Source organism: Melopsittacus undulatus, chromosome Z (assembly GCF_012275295.1).
Source record: "Melopsittacus undulatus isolate bMelUnd1 chromosome Z, bMelUnd1.mat.Z, whole genome shotgun sequence".
Lineage (NCBI taxonomy): Eukaryota > Metazoa > Chordata > Aves > Psittaciformes > Psittaculidae > Melopsittacus > Melopsittacus undulatus.
Genome location: NC_047557.1, coordinates 66,806,057 through 66,820,391, shown reverse-complemented (window position 1 = coordinate 66,820,391; position 14,335 = coordinate 66,806,057). Strand labels below are relative to the sequence as shown.

At 37.7% G+C, this 14,335-nt stretch overlaps 1 protein-coding gene across 3 annotated transcripts in view; it reads right to left on the bottom strand.

The window, feature by feature from the left end:
- MCC (MCC regulator of WNT signaling pathway) overlaps window positions 1-14,335 on the bottom strand; it is a 202,095-nt gene that overhangs the window by 184,238 nt on the left and 3,522 nt on the right. For 2 of the 3 annotated variants that reach the window (XM_034072965.1, XM_034072966.1), the window contains exon 1: window positions 1,385-1,626. In XM_034072965.1, coding sequence (XP_033928856.1) covers window positions 1,385-1,619 — 235 coding nt within the window. In that variant the 5' untranslated portion in view covers window positions 1,620-1,626. Of the gene's footprint in view, window positions 1-1,384; window positions 1,633-14,335 lie in introns of those variants that run through there. The other variant, XM_005142071.3, reaches the window with a different exon arrangement.

Genomic DNA, 14,335 nt, shown 5'->3' with positions numbered 1-14,335 from the left:
CATTATTTTCTCCCATTCTGTTTTTTGTTTACATGGGGGAGCATCTCCATATGTTCTCTAATTATTAAAAAGTCTTACAGAATCTGCAAGAGTCAAGGCACAGCAAGTACAAAAACCATGACTTCCTTATGGGTTTAAAAACACACTAGAGTAAAATAGTCAGGCTTCATCAGCACAGAGTGAAATATACCAAGGCATAAAATTCAAAGGTGTTCTGGACTTAACTGGATGAATATAAAAAAAAAAAAAATAACTCACTCACCAACACTTTAAAAACACATTAAATTAACAGGAAAAAGAGATTGACTTGCATCCATTAACGAATCTGAATTTTCATATATGACTATTTTTGGTAGCAATTAATAAGATTTCTTTGTGAAATACATTTTGAGACTGTAAAGCTTGGGACCTATTGTTTACTTTTGATTATTACAAGCCATAATTATTAGGCTGGTCTGTCTAAGAAAAATGATTTTAAAACTCAACTTGCCAGAAATCTGGCCAGCAAACAGAGAAACTTTGTACGGCTCTAATACAGCTGTCCGAGGCATAAGTAGTTTTCTGGTTTGCAGTCAAATACAGAAGTGGCAGCACTAACAAGACAGTCAACAGAGGCAGAACTAGGGAACATACAATCTTTAATCCAATTAAAAAATAAAAAGATATTAGGCATGATCTTGCTCTTGAACTGCTATCTAATACAGCTCTTCAAAGAGATTCATGGGCTGAAAATGCAGCTAAGCCAGGATTATGAAGATTCAGTATAGACAGAGATGGTGAAATGGGCATAGAAACTACAGAGTCAATCGTCAGTTGTAGAAGAAGGATAAACATCCCATATTTCTGCAGATGGCAGAACACTCCTCACTCCCCCACCCCAGATGAAAGGAGGGAAAAAGGAAATGAGAATTTTTGTATTCTCTAAATCAGAAGGCATTTCCAGCACTCAGATCTCCAACTGGAATGATTTTTAAAGCATCCAAGAAACATCCACATTCCTACAGTATATTAGATCTAAAAGAGAAAAGACTAAGATTATTCCTTTCCTCATTTTTAATATTTCTAGCTACATACCTGTGATGGCTTTACAGAGAAGACTGGATCTTCAGCTACCAGCTGAGCTCTGCAGCTCTTGTCCTTTCAAGAAAGATTGTTGTCTTGTGCAACTAGGGTTTTTAGAAAAGGATGTTCTGCACAGTCGAGTCTGCATATTGATGACCAGACTGCACAAGTTTCAATAGCACTCTAATATATGACATAATTTTGCCAAGGCATAGTCATAAAGCCCTTCAGAGGAAATCCTGATGCCAGTAACACTGGTAACAAAACCCCCAGATATCTTTTGTTAAATTACACCAACAGGACATTTAAAAGTCATACCTACCTAAACTGTTATTGCTGCTAGTTGGCCAGGAAGCTATGTCATCCCTTAACTTTTTCTTTTTACAAGGGTCATCCGACTTCACAGAGAGCTCCACTTCCTCCTTCCTGATTTCTCGTACCAGTTCCATGCGGCATTGACTAAAATCCTGGAAGGAAATTTTCCCATTTTCATCTGCTCCCAGCTGGTGCATGATCTCTGTGACAGACTCCTCCATATTCAGCTGGCGGCACACCATCAGCAAGTCATTCCTAAGGATATTTTCAGAGGGAAAAGGGGGGAAGGGGAAGGGTGGAAGTGGAAGAAAGATTGGAAAAGTGGGAACAGAGAAGAAAGAAACAACAATTTAGTTCAGAAGGAATACTAATCCTGTCTAATCTGGAAATGCATTAATGCATAGACATTTAATAAGCCAACTCTTGCTGTTGTTAACTAAACAAAATAACTGTGAGATTGGCAAGTAAATACAGAACAGAAAGACTATGGAAAAGAAGAGAACATTTTTCATTAAGTGTTAACCTCTATTTTTATGCCATTACTGACACTACTCCTAACAAAGACAGAGGCAAGGGAGAGCTGAATCCTATTGTCATCTTCACACTACCTTCTGAAAAGGTGACATAATAAGAATTTAAATAATTATTTTCTGACTAGATTAATGGCTAGTTAGATTTCTGTTTTCATTGGGACAGGCCCTGTAAATTTCTTTTCCCACTGAACAGCTACAGAAGAAAAACATATAAAAGACAAAGAGAGCAGCAGAAAAGAAATACTATTTTGATTAGCTGGCTTTAAGCTTGTCTCCAGACATTCTGATTGCAAACCCCTCTAAACAAGCTTGTTTGGTCCAGTTGTTTAATGAAACTCACAAAAGGGGAAGGAGGGCAGTGCAATGGAAACATTGCCAGTGGCCAAAAGACAGCTGCAACCAAATCAACATGGAAGATACTTAAAGCAAAAAAAACAAACAAACAAACAAAAAAAACAAACAAACAAAAAACCCCCCAAAAAATCCAGTCAGCTACACTATGACCAATGCCACTTTCTATTTTATGTGAAAACTAGAACCTCAAGAACATATCTTAGGCTTAATGTGAGGTATTACAGTAGTCTTAGGAGAAAACATTTTGAGGGGTTTGGTCCCCTCCACTGCCTTGCTTCTTTTTCAAAACAAAGCTAGATTAAGTATTTTTAAGGAATTCTCAACAGTAGTAGTTGGTAAAAAAAAAATAAAATCAGAAGTTGATAACTAAATAAAGGTGAATAAACATTAACAAGCCTACCTAACGAACAGCAGGAATAAAAGGTACGCGATGTTAACTGGATACAATGGAAGTGAGCTATTAGATGAACACCTCATAGTCCTTAACAGTGGCAGATGTGCAGCTCAGTGAACTTCCTCAATCATTTGCTTCACAAGAGACTAAACCAGCCTCTCATAACGCAGACGGTTTTTCTGAAGATACTGTCATACTGCCTTTTTTCAAGACATAAATCACTAAAAAACCCCTTGCTGTTCTTAGGCAAACATAACTTTGCAATAGTAAATCGAGACCAAATAATCTTCCTGAGCACACAGATAAAGCACCTCTGCTCCCTTCCACATGCTCAAGGTTTCACACACAGCAGGAAATAATGTTGATAGACTCAGACCTGCCTTAATCTGCTGCTACTCCGGAGGCTCAGCCACCAAAAAAAGGCAGAGCCAAAAGACCTTCCTTTCATCCTCTTTTCTTCCAGGAATTCCAGAGCTGTCCCAACAGAATTCTTAGCAGAGATGTTAACAGTAAAATTGGACTGTAATAATAATAATATTATGACCATGTACTTTAGTAAAGAATAAACCTGAATAAAATCTCCACTTATAACAAGAAATAACATTACTATAAGAGAATTCAATTACATTCCGTAGGCCAAATATAAGTGATTGATACTTCCAGTTAAAATTTTGGTCACAGTTTTGTTCTTAGCTTTGAGTCTTGTCAATGAATAAAGAATGAGTGGAGTAATTTTCTCATTCTTTTACCACCTTATGTTTTACAAAATTTAGAAAGGAAGTCTGGTAAGGATAGTTTTACAGCCACTATGTAATGCCATAAGCAAGTAGATATTTATAGAATCATAGAATGGTTTGTGTTGGAAGGGACTTTAAAGATTTACTTCCAACCCCCCCCCCTCTGCCCCCACTGGAACTTAAACTATTGGAACTCAAAACTGTTTAAATTTTCAGCTACTAAAAGGGTAAACATTTAATCTTTGCTTATACAACTTGCAGTCTAAAAGCATGAACACGTTTGAGGAAGAAAAGTCAAAATTAAGGATGCACCCAAGTTCCCTATAAGCAAGTAGAGTAAAAAAAACAGTGTAAGAAAACCTGTTCCATGCAGCTGTGAGTCACTTCTAGACCAATACTGCAGACAGTGACTAATTAAAAATGGACTAACCTAACCTGGAAATACCTGTCTCATGGAGCACTCTGTAAGATCCCCAGGAAATGAAGCAGTAAGAAGCTGCCAATATAAAATATATACTGGAATCACTGGAGTTGGATCACTTTTATCCTTGGTAGGAAAGTGTTTAGTTTAGTTCCTTGGTGTAGCCACCAATCTCCAGCGCACGCCCAGCTGGACACTTACCCAGCTGCTGTGCTGCTATTTCCGGGCCTCATGCCCCATTGTCTCTGACTCTCACAGCAATTCAAGACCCTCACAGTTAAATCATAGAAATATACCAGTTCCCAAGCTTTGACTTTCCTATAAGCAACTACATGCAAACAATTCAGGCAATGACCTTGGCATTTTTTTCTTAAACTCTGTTTTCTCTTTGTTTGCTCTATTTTCTACTTGTCCATAATAACAAGCAAGAATTCGGGATACAGTAGGTCAGCCTGCTGATGTCAAAAGCAATGATGCCACTTTCCCACCTGTCTCCCCACATTTTCCTCCACTAGGGCTGTCTCAGGAGGCAGTTAAACCAGCATAAAACTGACCATAATAAAGCGAAGAGTTTTTGTTTACTTAGCACCACACACCAGTTCACGACAAAGGAAGATAAGCTAGCACTAGGCCAATAACAGCACTATTCCCTCCAGACGAAAACTAACCTCCTGTTTATTTGTATCACAAGCCAGCCTGCTCATTTTCTTTACTTCCCACAACTCACTGTCCTACCAGGACAAAAAATCACATCTTCACCTTTGTGAAACAGGACCTGCGGTGACTTACATGTGGAGACCTTCAACTGTCAGAGCAATTCCATCACACTGACCAATACTCAAAATTCATATGAGTTCTTCCATCAACAAAACTTACAAAATAAGCTGTCCTCCAGCTCACTTGCCTCACTGATCATCAATGAAAAAAACTTCAGGTAAAAGCTCATCATCTCATTCTTACAACCCGAAGGACGTACAAATGCACAGCTGATAAACTATCATTACACAAAGACTTCATGTAAGGTCTAGGGAGGAAAGTTGTGGTGTCCCTGCCCATGGCAGGGGTGGTTGGAACTAGATGATCTTAAGGTCCTTTCCAACCCTAACTTTTCTATGATTCTATGATTCTAAGTTGAGAGAACAGGCAGCAACAACTGCAACACAAATTACAGGCATGTTTCCACCAGAAGGCTAAAAGACTCTTTTCCTTTTGCTCAGATCATAAAACCTTTATCAGAATTTCAGATGGGGAAATAAATGGCTAGATAACCTGCCCTAAGCATAGGAAACAGGTTGTACAAAATGCTTATTTCTTAATCTGTACCAACAGGAGTAATTTATTACAACTCCAAAGCTATCTCATATTCACAGAATGCACAAGCAACAGAATAAAAGTTAGAGAAGTCCTTTGTATTACACTATGGTCTTTGGCAAACAAAGCACCTAGAGGTATGCACCCAAAGACAGAGATAACTTTTAAAGGTTACGAGACTAGAAGACTAGGAAAGGAGACAATCATCCATGTAAGTTCTTACTTGGCAAGCTTTTCTGAAGAACCAATTAACAGAACTAGTGACAGCCACAAGAAAGAAGTTTCTGTTCCTCTAATCAATTTATACTCAGAAACATCAGATTTCATTACCTTTATAACAATCTCAACAGTTACCAGTTTGCACAGGCCATTTCACATATAAATACTTCAGGAAGTATTTTTTTTATTCTCTAATTCCTTCGACTGATTTTGATGGTTTAAAAATATAGAAGCTATTACTGTCTGAGTGCAGGTCATCCTGATAAGACTCATTCAGCATTTCCCTGTTACCTTTAAAAGGAAGAGGTAAAGCAAGACTGAAGTTACAGCTTCTGAAGTAGTAATTAGTACAACTTCAGAACAGTCAGAATTTTCCACCTACTACTACCTAGACACTACAAAGAAAGGACAAACAATGAACTTACTGCAACAATACACCTGCCTGACAGCTGCTGTCGAGCAAGAAAGCCCTCATTCTCATTTTAATAAAGTGCATTCATTCTCTGCACTAGACTCGTATGTAGAAAGACTGATAAATTGAAGTGTAGACAATTAATTTCATATATATTTGGAATAGTCTATAGATTATTTAACAAAATTAATTTTGTTTGTTTTCTTTTGTGTATATATTGTCAGCACAAGGCGTAAGTGTCAAGGGAGACATTTGCAGCTAAGCTGATATTTTTGCCAAATCACAAATAACATCAGGCAGGATGGGATGCAGAACAGGCACAGTAGCTGGACACTACACAGCTGGTTAAAACCCTGAGCAGCAACGAGCTGATAATTGGGTTTTGAAAACTCACACTGAGGCTTGAGTTTTAACACCTCTCTGTGATCAGGAAGGGCATTCATGCTGATATTTTGTCATGTGACATGAAAACTTGGTAAGACATAAAAACATTGGTTGACATTTGCTATTTACAAGATTTTGGTGGTTTTCTTTTTTTCACAGTTACAAAAGAATGAAGGCAAATTGTAAACAAAGTTGAAAGCAAGTGAGGAAGAACAAAGGTCACTAAGCCAGGCCAAAGTTCCACAAAGAGGTATTTTTTCCACAAATATTGGGTTCTGCATATTTGGAGTCTATATGGGGTCTTGCATTGATTGTCATACAAGCACAAGAGACACATTGCAAAACTCAGCGAATAACCTATTATACAGCATAAGACAGCAATGAAGTTCTAACAGCGAGAATGCACATGACTCAAAAAAAAAAAAGACAAGAAAAGTGCTGCAGAAGTTAACAAGATGGCTATATTCACAGAAGAAATTAGCCCATACAAGGAAGGAACAAAAACAGAGGACCATAACACCAACCACATCATGGTGCCAGCAGTTTTAGAGTACAGAAATTAAACTCTGCACCAGAAACACAATATTGCTTTGAACTGTTCTCCTACATTCTCAAACATCGTCTATTTTCTTGGCGCCATGGTCTAGTGAGAGGCATCCCTGCCCATAGCAGGGGGTCAGAACTAGATGATTGTAAGGTCCTTTCTGATCCAAACCATTCTATGATTCTACAATTCCCAACATGGCATCATTAAAAGAACCAGGGTACACAGCTGCTATTATGGGATCAAGGGAAAGTAAGACTCAAACAAGCTTCAGGAGAAGAAAAGGGAGAAATAGTAGCCCAGATTAAAGGAAGCTGGGAGGAGTCTGTTCTGGAAAACTGAATGAAAAGGTGAAGGAAAGCAAGCAGTTTTAGTCGTGTCTGAAATCTAAAGAGGGGTAATGCAGCACTCCATTCTCAGAATTCTACAGGTCAACTGAATGAAAGAGCTTTATGCCATTAAAATGTCACCACACAGAAATACAGCACATAGTAAGACCATGCACATAATAAGCACATAATAAGATTATCCCAACACTCTACCAAGTGACAGGGAAAAATGTACCCATGTCATTACTGATGGATGGGTGTCTAAGCTCTTTTTAAGGCTGCCATGACCTCCATTGCTGATCTGTCCTAGCACTGTTCTCTCCTGCAAGTTTCCTAATTTAAAACATCCCAGCTGTAATTCAGAACATTACATAATGAAGAAAGTTAACAGTCTGTTTCTGCAATCACAGTGGATAAGAAAAAAAGTCATTACCTATTTAAAACACAACATCAGATGTCCCACCTTCTTCCAAGAACTCAAATTTCTGCACCTCTGATTACCTTCAGTGAGCTGTGCTTGATGGTTAAAACTGATCCACCATCTGGATGGGTAACGGCACATAAAACTAAACACCACATTAAAACACACATGGAAAAAAGTATCTTACAATAGCACAGTACTGTTAATTCTAGTTTAACTTCAGACCTCAGAAGATTTTCTTCAATCACACATCCTGTATTTTTACCACAAAATATACTATCAAGTACTTATCCATATGTTATCTCAATGGATTTTTTTTTCAGGCCATTTCTTCAATTCATCAACATCAATTCATACTCCAATCTTATCCTCCAGCATGTCTCCAATCTTCCTCAGCTTGGTGTAATTTCAGATTTAAGAAAGCTTACTCATCCAGTCATTCAGATCATTAACCATTAAATGTACTGATTTGGCACAGGCCATGCTTCCAATTTCAGTCTGATACAGTCTTTTGCTTGTAAAACAAACTACTGATATCTAATGATCTCTAAATTAAACTTGAAAACAAACCCAAACCAAACACTTTCCCTTACCCTGCTTCTCTGGCTCACTTATAAGTGTCATAAAACAACATCAAAAGCCTTCACAAAGGCAAGCCAGAATTCATCTATTGTTTCATTTCCACCATTAGTGGTGTATTCTTACCAGAATTGAGAAAGATCAAATGGGTTTGACTCAACTTTTTCTTAATAAATCCATATTCAGACAGTTATAGTCTGTCTGCAGACAGATCCCCATGTCACAATTTTGAAGCAGCATATTTTCTTTCCCCATTTTCTGTTAATCCTATCTTTTGGAAAACCCATGGGAAAAAACAAAAACAACCAGCCAACCAACAAACAACTGCAAAAGAGTCTGGTGCTTATGAATCTTACATCAATATTTTCAAGTTCAGCTAACTGAAACAACACCAACTAGTCTGTAAGTTTTCCTTCTTCTTCCTTTCAAGGTATTTGTTACTGGTCCTATTTGCAGGATTTGATATTTTCAGTAGTGCGAACTATAGAAAAGAGAACATTTTATACTTCTCAGCATCAGCCATCAACAGCTTACTGGCTCCATCTCTTGGGTAGCCTTTCCCTGGTTTTCCTGTTACTGTTAACCATATTTTGAAATTTTTTTTTTATTACACTCTGAAATCTCTGCTAGTTTCATTTTCTGTCTTGCATGTTCCAATGCCTGTTCTGTCAGTTCACAATTAACTTGGACCTGAGTCTGTTCTGCTACACTGAGCAACAGCAGGAAAGAGACAGAGTTAACTAGTCAGGCAGCCCCCATGCCCTGTACACTTACATTAATAATTCAACTAGCTAAGCTTTTACTTCACTGGTCTGTCCCAGCTAGGCTACCTCTCATAGTATTATTGCAGGCATGCCACCTATACCACCACTCCTTCTTCTGGGAAAGCAGGAGGAAGGCTCCCTTTGACAGTCAGCACCTTCCACCAGTGTGTCTGGTTCCCTCTATTTCCTGCCAGAGATGGACATGACTGTCAGCCTGCCACAGGAAATTCCAGAACAGAAATGTGTGTTTTATAGATGGCACAACAAAAGCACATTCTATGCATTAGAAATAACCCAAATGGCATACTCCAAACATCTACATTAAACTGTTAACACAAACTGTGTCTCATGAACTGTGAGAAAAGTGTGTCCATTTTTGGCTAAGGCTGTCATCTCTGGAGACAAAGCTATTGCAAACAAAGATCCTTTTATCAACAGAGAAGCAGAGTTTGTGAATAGGACCTCAGTCATTCTGTGCTTTCTTTTGTGCTGCTTACTAGATTCAAATTTGCTAAAACAGTATCAATTCAACCTACAGTTCCTGACATGTGGTAGAGTCTATCAGAAGCACAGTTTATGTTCAGAAGCAGTCTGGTATTTTTTACCTAACTTACCCTTAAAAATTATATAAGGGATTATATAGAATACCTGCTTATACTACATAAATACTGGTTTGTTCTATTAAATATGAAAGCATGCTGCAGAAAACCTCTAAGAAGAGATATTCAACATGCTGAATACAATTATTCACAGCTCATAACAGTTAATTACATACAACATCATGCATGCAAATAGTCACTACGTTAGGATGCTTTCAACATTAGTATTATTTATTCTAAAAGATACATATGAGCATTCAAAGTAGAAGTAAGCTGAATTTGAAAAGCCATGTATCTACAGCATAGCTATTTTTCGTTAGAGGACACCTAAAGCTCATACTTTGGACAACACATAATTAGACACAACACTAGCCTTGCTATTCTCTTTTATTTTCCAGCTGAGATACCAGAAGTCTAAATAAAACCTCTGCTGTAGTTCTACACTTCTTAAAACAATGTCATTTTTATGGTAATGAATTAACTTTTAGAGCTTGGAGCACTTGGAATGAATCATGTTTAAAAATCAAGCAGACATAACCAGAGGGATCACAATTAAACCCCAAGCTCACATCTCTTACCCCACCTTGTGCTAATATTAAACATCAGAAGCCAGAACCAAGACCTGACCATGCTGGAAATAAATATTTCTTACTGAGCTAGTTTTCAGCCAGGAGAGTTACATGACTGAACAAATTGTCATGTAAACAGAACAAAACTTCAGGACCGCACACAGTGGCACAACTCATAAGCAGCAGAGGCTGACTTCAAAGAAAACCATGAAACTTCCAGTTTTCCTAGTTCATTTCGTAAGGCATACAGGCACCTAGTTTAGAGCTGTGCATGTGCAAGAAAAGGCAGTGTCCAAGCCTCTTGTGAGGCTCCTTGCTTCCCATCAAAACAGGCATGACCTGCTGCTTGAACCAGTTTCAGACACTAATTACCCTACCCCACTCATTCTGTGATGGAGGATTTTTTAAAAATTGTTTTAGAATTCATTCACAATGGTATCTTCAAACTGGACAAACAATGGGAGACAAAAAAAATAAAGGAGTTAACCACCCACTGGTGGAATTCTTCTTTCATCTAAGTGCCTTCCAAAACAGTCAACCCATGCATAAACATCAAACTACAGGTTTTAGCAAATTAATTCTGAGCAGATCTAGAAAGTTGCTCCTTGGAAACATGAGCCAACCAACAGTGGTTATGTAGATTGCTAACTGCCTTGTCTGCAATAAGCAGAAGATGCAATCACACATGACTGAGACAAATTCAAATACCTACTGTAGTCCCAGTCATGCTGCTACAACAGTCAGCAGCAATTTCTGTGTTATAAACCTAGGGTTATGGATATGCCACAAAGGCCAGATACCAAAGCATCTTGTGAGGTCCCCTGCTCCCCATCACCTCTGGGGGGAGAGTAATAGGGCATATCAATGATATCAGTGCATATCAGTTATATCAGTGATTATAATATTTCAGAATTGGCACCAAGAAACCCAAGAAAAGATAACAGTGAAACAACAAACCAGGAACACAGAACAAAAAAAAAGTCTAACACTTTCTTTTTTTTTTTTTTTTCCATCCAGGGCCCCGAAAGAGCAATTACAGGCTTTAAAGAGAGGTTCAATTCTCTTATAGTCATAATCTAAATAACATGTATTAGCAACAACCTCCTTAAAAATTAATAAATTCAATAAAAATGAATAAAGATAAGAAATTCAGCAGTTACACATTAACTGGATAGTAATTTTCAAAGGGATCAAAAGTTTGACAATTGTGTTCTCAAGTGACTGTTTATTTTTTTCTACACTACAGTCTATTTGGACATCAAGCTCCCAAGAAAAAGAATACAATACCATGTAACAACAAGACTGAGATAAAAGTAATTTTTTTCTAGATTATTAATACCTATAAGAAAAATGCAATAACCTGCATAAAACACACCAACTAACTTCACTAAATTTAAAATGATAGCTCCAGCTATTAATGCTGTATTATTCACATGCCTGATGTCTACTATAAGAACAGGATAGCTAACTAATTAAAAAATACGAAAGGTTCAGAAAATCCAAGTTTGAATATATTCCTCATTGTGTATGTAAAGGGTGGATGTCAGGATGATGGAGCTAGGCTTTTTTCAGTGATATCCAGTGATAGGACAAGGGACAATGGGTGTAAACTGGAGCATAGGATGTTCCACGTTAACATAAGAAACAAATTCTTTACTGTAAGAGTGACAGAGCACTGGAACAGGTTGCCCAGGGAGGTTGTGGAGTCTCCTATGCTGGAGATATTCAAGGCCCGCCTGGACAAGTTCCTGTGTGATGTACTCTAGGTTACCCTGCTCTTGCAGGGAGGTTGGACTAGATGATCTTTTGAGGTCCGTTCCAACCCTTGGGATTCTGTGATTCTGTGTATTTCTGGTAACAAATACAGACTTTGAAATACATAAGCCTTTAATGAATGCTGGTTCTTGGGCATGTATTTTCTAGACACAATGTTTAAAGATGCGTATCTTTTCCTGCATGCTAAACTAAGTATTTCAGGGTGTCTTCCTATCTAAATTCTTCCATTTGTCTTCCCCCATAACTTGCTCCTTTTTTGGTTATGATGCTCATGATGGTTATGGCTATGATGAAAGGACCTGTGGAAGATAAAGACTAAAGTCCCACAGAACTCTGTGCAACTGTGGAAGCATTGATTAAGGCAAGTCCCAAGAGAAACAGAGAAAACAAAGTACAATCATGCACAAAACAGCACAGTACTTCAACTCACCACCTTATTTGGTGTACAGTAAGTATACTTACAAAAGCACTCCTTCAGTTACATGGATGACAGACTCTGTGACAGGTTCCTAATGGAGATGGATGAAAATAAAATTAAGTCTAGGAACAGAACCTGAGAGCTGACACTCAAAAACTAGGACAATGTCATTTACCACGGTTCAGGTATTTTTTGCTGGAATTCGTAAAACTGAGTTGTTTCAGGCTTTCACATGGTTAAAGAAAGCACAGAGCAAATAATCAAGATCTTAAGTGAGAATAAAATTGTGTACTGACGTCTAATAACTTTTCCAACTCCATGGTAAAAACAGCACAGCAAAATGAAAACCCAGACCAAACACAAGGACTTAGCAAAGCCTTGATCCCATATTGGTGACATTTTGCAGAATGCTCATAAATGATGTTCACTTGTTAAACAGCTGGATTCAGGCCAGACTTCGGATTGTGCAGTACTGGAACCAAACTGTGTTTGAAATCTGAAACCTCTGTACCTGCAAAACTAGCAGGGTAATATTCTCTCACAAGTCTTCAAAGGCAGTTTTTTATTTCCACTTGTTCAATGTTACAGAGTTGATCTTTTTCTAAACCTCTTGCTTGCAGAATATATGGTTTTATCACTCCCTAGTCTGCTGATACCTAGCACTCACAGCAGCTTCTACTTCACAGAATCGTTAGAGTTGGAAGGGACATCTGGAGATCACCTAGTAAAACTCCCCTGTTAAGGGCAGGGCTACCTGAAGTAGCTTACACAGGAACACGTCCAAGGTTTTTAATGTCTCCAGAGGAGACTCCACAACCCCCCAAGGCATCCTGTTTCAGTGCTCTGCCATCCTCATCATAAAAAAGTTATTTCTCTTTATCCTGTGCAGTCTTCTGTACGCTCTGTGTCCTGTGTGTAATTAATCATTTACACCTCTGTGGAATATCAGAATTCTTATTTGGTAACATTCTGCACTGGGGTAATATAGTAGCTGCAGGGGTTTGGTAAATAAATGTCTTTCCTTATGTACTTACTACCTTTTCCGTCACCTAGAATATGTTAAATGTGTTTCAGACCTGACTTGGCTTCAAGTATGAATGGGTTTTCAATAGCAACATCATATATCTTACTTGAAGGTATGAAGAAAAGGAAGAAACAAAAATGTCTTAACTCCAGTGCACTGTTTTTATGCTTCAGTGTCTCCTGAAGACTTACAGAAGAAGTCAAGAAGACAAATTCTGTACGACTCTTAATTAAACGTCTGTCCCACAATCAGATAACAAAGAGTAAAATATCTCATATTTTAGGTAGGGAAAATATGTTTTAAGTAACTAAAAGATTACTTTTATTCCAGAATGTTCCAGATATAAGGCTGCTCTCTACCCATTTATATAAGAAGATTCCAGGACAGTCAGTTTTGGCACTTAGACTTCTAAGCAGTTCTTACTTTACATGCAGAAAATAGCAAGAGAAGAAAGAAAAAAAAATGAAGAACACTGTAAACTGATCTAGTTAAACCAAGTTAATGTATGAATTTACATGAACACTAGTTTACAACTTGAATTATAGTAATAAATACTTTCACAGTTTCTTCCACTTGCTACAAAACCTCGGCTTATTTAATTATAAACCAAAAATTGTAACTGGATGTCAGCCTCAATCACTAACCTGCTATGACGCATATACTATGCCAAAGTACGCTCAGCAAGAATGCTGGGAACACCTTACTACTGCAGCCAAATAACAAGGGAAGTATAAGCTTGTCCTTGCAAAGGTTTCAAGTTCCCAAAGCTATGTACCACTTAAAACCACATAGATAACAGATCAAATCCAACAAGTTCCTCTTAACTGCTTCTGAGAAAGGTTATTGAAGGAGGCAGTCTTTCATGTCCTTTCAACAGGTTGTATAAGCTCAGTATAAAATCAGTAGGTTTATGGATTTTTAAATACTTTTACCAGAGATTTTCTGTAAGACATTGACCCCAGTGTAAAAAAATCTGTGTACACAGAAGAAAGTATTTTCAAACAAACTCTACAAACAGAATATCATTCCATTATTATTACTATAACAATTCTCCCTAGGATTAAACACTAGCTTTACCTTTTTACTTCATGACTCTATAAATTACTTACCCATGTTTTAGAGTTAAAATCAGAAAACTAGCACATATGTAACTGAGTAACAAAATTTATA